Source organism: Nerophis ophidion, linkage group LG01, assembly GCF_033978795.1.
Source record: "Nerophis ophidion isolate RoL-2023_Sa linkage group LG01, RoL_Noph_v1.0, whole genome shotgun sequence".
In the NCBI taxonomy this organism is placed as follows: Eukaryota; Metazoa; Chordata; class Actinopteri; order Syngnathiformes; family Syngnathidae; genus Nerophis; species Nerophis ophidion.
Window position 1 is genome coordinate 50,294,136 of NC_084611.1, and position 7,384 is coordinate 50,301,519.

Consider the following 7,384-nt stretch of genomic DNA (forward strand, 5'->3'; position numbering starts at 1 on the left):
TTCGGTGAGTCGGTGTTGGGGGTTCGGCAGAGCCTCCGCCGCGGAAGTTAAGACACACACGACTCACCGTGTAAATAAAAACGTCTCCCTATCGGCATATCATGGATATCCCAATGTTCCCTCTAATTTTCTATACACGTCAGCAAACGCAAACAGCAGCCCACCTGTCCCAAACCTGACTAAATAACAAGCTGAGATAGGCAAGTGGTAGAAAGGGACAAGTGGTAGAAAATTGATGGCTGCATGGATGTTTTATTATTATAATGAAATGACAGCAGTCATTTCCATGAGATTGTTTTTTAATATAGGTGTTTTGGCCCACTTACAATGACAATAACAAAAAAAAAGTTTTTCATGAGCTGTGTACTAGTATTGTATGTCTGGGTGGAAATTAAGAAAAGGAACATACTTAGCTGTGAAAATGTCATGAGAGTGGCACTTGCCAAGATGAAGCCACGCATAGCTGAACTGGTCTACAATGAATTAACATGGACCCCGACGTAAACAAGTTGAAAAACTTATTCGGGTGTTACCATTTCGTGATCAATTGTATGGAATATGTCCTGTACTGTGCTATTTAACAATAAAAGTTTCAATCAATAAATTCAAAGTCCCTGAAAGGCAACCGCAAAAGTCACACTGATTTACAAGTGTGTAATTTGTTGTGAGTTCATGCACTGTGTTGCTTTTGTTCTTTGAACAAGGTGATGTTCATACACAGTTAATTTTGTGCACCAGTAAAAAAAATATATATATATATCTTTGTCTTGAATTTGAAGAAAAAAAACTTTTTATTTTTCACTAAAGAAGGGTTCAGTGAATGCGCATATGAAACCGGTGGGGTTCGGTACCTCCAACAAGGTTAAGAACCACTGTGTTAGATCCACTATGGACTGGACTCTCACACTATTATGTTAGATCTACTATGGATTAGACTCTCATGATATTATGCTAGACCCACTATGGACTGGACTCTCACACTATTATGTTAGATCTACTATGGATTAGACTCTCATGATATTATGCTAGACCCACTATGGACTGGACTCTCACACTATTATGTTAGATCCACTATGGACTGGACACACACTATTACGCTCGATCCACTATGGACTGGACTCTCACACTACTATGTTAGATCCACAATGGACTAGACTCCCACAAAATTATGCTAGATCCACTATGGACTAGACTCCACAATATTATGTTAGATCCACTATGTACTGGACTCACACTACTATGTTAGATCCACTATGGACTAGACTCCACAATATTATGTTAGATCCACTATGGACTGGACTCTCACTATTACACTGGATCCACTATGGACTGGACTCTCACACTATTATGTTAGATCCACTATGGACTGGACTCACACTATTATGTTAGATCCACTATGGACTGGACTCACACTATTATGTTAGATCCACTATGGACTGGACTCACACTATTATGTTAGATCCACTATGGACTGGACTCTCACTATTACGCTCGATCCACTATGGACTGGACTCTCACACTATTGTTAGATCCACTATGGATTAGACTTTCACAATATTATGCTAGATCCACTATGGACTGGACTCTCACACTATTATGTTAGATCCACTATAGACTGGACTCTCACACTATTATGTTAGATCCACTATGGACTGGACTCTCACTATTATGTTAGATCCACTATGGACTGGACTCTCACACTATTGTTGGATCCACTATGGATTAGACTTTCACAATATTATGCTAGATCCACTATGGACTGGACTCTCACACTATTATGTTAGATCCACTATGGACTGGACTCTCACACTATTATGTTAGATCCACTATAGACTGGACTCTCACACTATTATGTTAGATCTACTATGGACTGGAGGTCCAACAATGTTATGTTGGATCCACTATAGACTGAACTCTCACTATTACGCTCGATCCACTATGGACTGGACTCTCACTGTTACGCTCGATCCACTATGGACTGGACTCTCACACAATTATGTTAGATCCACTATGGACTGGACTCTCACACTATTATGTTAGATCCACTGTGGACTGGACTCTCACACTATTATGTTCGATCCACTATGGACTGGACTCTCACACTATTATGTTAGATCCACTATGGACTGGACTCACACCATTACGTTATATGCACTATGGACTGGACTCTCACTATTATGTTGGATCCAAGTATGGACTGGACTCTCACTATTTTATGCTAGATCGACTATGGACTGGACTCTCACAATATTATACTAGATCCACTCGACGTACATTGCACCGGTCGCCCAGGGGACAGGTGTGATGTGGGATCTGAGCAGAGGATGTCGTTGTGGCTTGTGCAGCCCTTAGAGACACTTGTGATTTTGGACTATATAAGTAAACACTGATTGCTTGATACAGTGGCCAAAAATATTAAATGAAACCTCTGCTATGTTTTAATGTGTACTCAGGCCTACTACGCTACTGCCTTTTTTAATGTTAATCATATTTTCTGAGGTAAAAAGTGGAGGAGTTCAAGTACCTAGGAGTCTTGTTCACGAGCGGGGGAAGAGTGGATCGTGAGATCGACAGGCGGATTGGTGCGGCGTCTTCAGTAATGCGGACGTATCGATCCGTTGTGGTGAAAAAGGAGCTGAGCCGGAAGGCAAAGCTCTCAATTTACCGGTCGATCTACATTCCCACCCTCACCTATGGTCATGAGCTTTGGGTCATGACCGAAAGGACAAGATCACGGGTACAAGCGGTCGCAATGAGTTTCCTCCGCCTGGTGGCAGGGCTCTCCCTTAGATAGGGTTAAACCCACAAGTTAAACCAAGATTCCGATCTAACAAAAGGTCTTAACTCATTCTCTTTCTATGCCACATCAATGTGGAATGCACTCCCAACAGGTGTAAAAGGAAGTGCATCTCTATATTCCTTCAAAACCGCCCTAAAACACCTGCAGGCAACTTCAACCCTTTACTAATACCCTCCTCCATTCACATCTCATCTCCCCGGATTGTAAATAACCTAATGAAAATAATCAAATGTACTTCTAATGTATTTACTTGTCTTATGCTATCTGAACTCACTATGTTCTCTGCTCGCTATACTTATCCTACCAAGTAAGACCTACACTGTTTCAATGTCCATTTCTCTGTTGATGCAATTGTTGATGACTGAAGTACTGATATCAACCAAAGCTCCTTATCCCACCCTTTGGATTGTAAATAATTCAATGTATATACTAGAATGATTAACCTGTGTGATGACTGTATTATGCCGATAGTATTTATTTGTACAATGAATTGATTAACGTGGATCCCAACTTAAACAAGTTGAAAAACTTATTCGGGTGTTACCATTTAGCGGTCAATTGTACGGAATATGTACTGTACTATCTACTAATAATGTTATCAATCAATCGATGAGAAGATCTGCCATCCGAGAGGAGCTCAAAGTAAAGCCGATGCTCCACCACATGGAGAGGAGCCAGATGAGGTGGTTCGGGCATCTGGTCGGGATGCCACCTGAACGCCTCCCTAGGGAGGTGTTTAGGGCAGTGTTTTTCAACCTTTTCTGAGCCAGGGCACATTTTTTTCTTTGAAAAAATCCTAAGGCACACCACCAGCAGAAAACATAAAAAACTTGTCAGTAGCCAATATTGACAATAAAAAGTCGCAATTGTTGGATATGAATTCAAACCATAACCAAGCATGCATCACTATAGATCTTGTCTCAAAGTAGGTGTACTGTCACCACCTGTCACATCACGCCACAATACTAAAAAAAATGTCGACTTAGAGTATTTTGGTGTTTTCCTGTGTGTAATGTTTTAGTTCTTATCTTGTGCTCCTATTTTAGTGGCTTTTTCTCTTTTTTTGGGGGGTATTTTCCTGTATCAGTTTCATGTTTTTCTTGAATGTTATTCCCCGCACCTGCTTTGTTTCAGCAATCAAGTATATTTCAGTTGTTTTTATCCTTCTTTGTGGGGGCGTTGTTGATTGTCATGTCATGTACGGATGTACTTTGTGGACGCCATCTGCTCCACACGCTGCAAGTATTTGCTGTCGTCCAGCATTCTGTATGTGTTTACTTTGTAGCCAGTTCGGTTTTAGTTTTGTTTCGCATTGCCATCCCTAAGCTTCAATGCCTTTTCATAGCGGCACTCGCCTTTTGTTTATTTTTGGTTTAAGTGATAGATACCTTTAAATTATTCATTTTTATTGTGAATACTTATGGAGTATATTGTGAATACATTGAGAACAGGAAGTTAAAGGCCTACTGAAACCCACAACTACCCACCACGCAGTCTGATAGTTTATATATCAATGATGAAATATTAACATTGCAACACATGCCAATACGGCCTTTAGAGTTTACTAAATTGAAATTTTACATTTCCCAGGACGTTTTTCTTGAAAACATTGCGTAATGATGACGGGTACGCGTGACGTCACGGGCTGTTATGAATATGTGCGCTGCGTACACACACAGCTAAAAGTCGTCTGCTTTAACGGCATAATTAGACAGTATTTTGGACATATGTGTTGCTGAATCTTTTGCAATCAATTAATATTGGAGAAGTCCAACTAGAAAGACGGAGTTGGGAAGCTTTAGCCTTTAGCCACACAAACACACTGTGATTCCTTGTTTAAAATTTACAGACGTGAAACTTTACTATGGATCACAGCGAACATGGATCCCAACCGAATGTCAACCAGCAGGTTTCGGTGAGAAAATTGTGGTTAAAAAGTCGCCTCTTACCGGATATCAGCTGAGCTTGTGCCTCCCGTACAGCTGCCGTCGACTTCCCCGAGACACTGCACGTCAACAACCGGCCGTGGACGTACACTTCGGACTATCAGGTACTGTTAAACTCACTAAAACAATAGCAACACAATAGAAAGATAAGGGATTTCCCAGAATTATCCTAGTAAATGTATCTAAAAACATATGAATCCGTCTCAATGCAACGCGATTGCTATCGCGTTTTTTTTTTAACTTGTTTTTTTTCCCCCTAGTCCGTCGCTATCAATATCCTCAAAAACGAATCTTTTGTCCTCGCTCAAATTAATGGGGAAATTGTCGTGTTCTCGGTCTGAATAGCTGTTTTTGTTGGAGGCTCCCATTAAAATCAATGGGAATATATGAGGAGCCATCAACATGTGACGTCATCGTCTGCGACTTCCGGTAGAGGCAGGGCTTTTCTCCAGTTGCAAACTTTATCGTGGATGTTCTCTACTAAATCCTTTCAGCAAAAATATGGCAACATCACGAAATGATCAAGCATGACACATAGAATGGACCTGCTATCCCCGTTTAAATAAGAAAATCTCATTTCAGTAGGCCTTTAGCTAAATTTTTAGCAACTTATGTAAAAGAGAAGGGGTAGGATTAAATAAGCTCTGCTTCTTCCTACTCATTTTCGAACATGTTGAAAAGAGAAACTGGAAATTGTGATGTATCATGTTGTATGCTTGCATGTTCGAAATAAACTCAAACTCAACTCAACTTTTTACCTGGACGCTTGGTAGATGTTGCCGACATCTACCAAGCAATTAGCTACCTGCTGCCACCAATTGATATGGAAGAGTATTACATGGTTACTCTGCCGAGCCGCAGACAGTACAGACACTCAACAACGGCACATTTGCGGTTTACAATTACTGGTTTGCAAAAAATATTTTTAATCCAATAAAGTGAAATGACAATCTCCCACGGCACACCAGATTGTATGTCACGGCACGCTCGTGTGCCGCGGCACAGTGGTTGAAAAACAGTTTTAAACAACAGGTTGTTGGCGAGCCTCATGTCGGGCTAGCTTGACGCGGCGGAGCTACGGTTAGCATCCAGGCTAATGCTAGCGCTAACACGCGAGCTAACGCGGGCAACTAGACTTCAAGTCTTGGGCGTCGTCTTGTAATTCAAGTCAACGTCACGCAGGCGGTTGTCCTCACCATCTCTCCCGGTCCCCATGAGTTGGTCCAGCATGGCTCGCATCTGAGCCTGGGCCGACATGTTAGCTCTTTTAAGCTAGCGGCACTCTTTCCACATGTAGCCTCTCTCGAAGGCGGCTCCTCCGTCTCCCGCGACGGCTTGCTTCAACCAACAAACCGAGCCTCGACTGGTATATATATATATATATTAAAAAAAAAAAAGTATATTTAGGAAGCTTTCACGGCGCTTCACTAAAACGTGACTTTGTGGCGGTTGTTGAAGGAAGGCGACGTCTGTTTGAAAAGTGCCAGTACGCCGGAGTCATGGGGGGGATTAAATAAAGACACGTCAAACGTTTGGGCGGACTAATGCAGAAATACGTCACGCGTCCCTTTCAAACATTGTGCGGAATTATCACAAGTTGCCAAGTTTTAGCGTCTTTTCTTCCCCGTCTTCACTTCCCGTTCGCGCGCGTTCTCGCGGAGCCGGAACGCGCACGACCACTTCCGCCTCCGAGATGTACGGAAGCTCTTCTTCTTCGTTGGCGCGCACGTAGACATGGTGTAAGGCAGGGGTGTCCAAACTTTTTTTCACTGAGGGCCGCACACGGAAAAATTAAAGCAAGCAAATTTTTATATTTTTCATTTTCAAACCATAACAAATTCCGGTATATGGATTTTTAAAATGTATTTAATAGGGGTGTGGGGAAAAATTGATTCGAATATGAATCGCGATTCTCACGTTGTGCGATTCAGAATCGATTCTCATTAAAAAAAAAAATTATTTTTTTTTATCAATCCAACAAACTAATACACAGCAATACCATAACAATGCAATCCAATTCTAAAACCAAACCTGACTCAACAACACTAAGAACTGCAATAAAAAGAGCAATTGACGGAAGACACAAACACGACACACAACAAACCAAAAGTAGTCAAACAAAAATGAATATTATCAACAGCAGTATCAATATTAGTAATAATTTCAGCATAGCCGTGATTAAAAATCCCTCATTGACGTTATCATTAGACATTTGTAAAAATTTACAAAAAAAGAGCAATAACATAATGTAACACAGTGGCTTACACTTGCATAATAAATGATATGGGTTGTACTTGTATAGCGCTTTTCTACCTTCAAGGTACTCAAAGCGCTTTTACACTACTTCCACATTTACCCATTCACACACACACCATGCAATGCAGTAACCAGCACCCATCAGGAGCAAAGGTGAAGTGTTTTGCTCAGGACACAATAGAAGTGATCGAGGTTGGTATTAGGTGGGGATTGAACCAGGGACCCTCGGGTTGCGTACAGCCACTCTTCCACTGTACCACTCCATCCCTTTGCATCTCATAAGTTTGACAACACACTGTGTCCAATGTTTTCACAAAGATAAAATCAGTCATATTTTTGGTTTGTTTAATATTTAAAACAAATTTACATTATTGCAATCAGT

The 7,384-nt window shown here is 41.1% G+C and overlaps 1 protein-coding gene across 2 annotated transcripts in view; it reads right to left on the reverse strand.

The window, feature by feature from the left end:
• The window catches only part of zgc:158803 (LUC7 domain-containing protein), a 29,677-nt gene extending 23,239 nt beyond the window's left edge, over positions 1-6,438 (reverse strand). The window contains exon 1 of one of the 2 annotated variants that reach the window (XM_061906200.1): positions 5,943-6,438. In XM_061906200.1, coding sequence (XP_061762184.1) covers positions 5,943-6,003 — 61 coding nt within the window. In that variant the 5' untranslated portion in view covers positions 6,004-6,438. Of the gene's footprint in view, positions 1-4,749; positions 4,877-5,942 lie in introns of those variants that run through there. The other variant, XM_061906211.1, reaches the window with a different exon arrangement.
• Between the last annotated feature and the right edge of the window lie 946 nt (positions 6,439-7,384).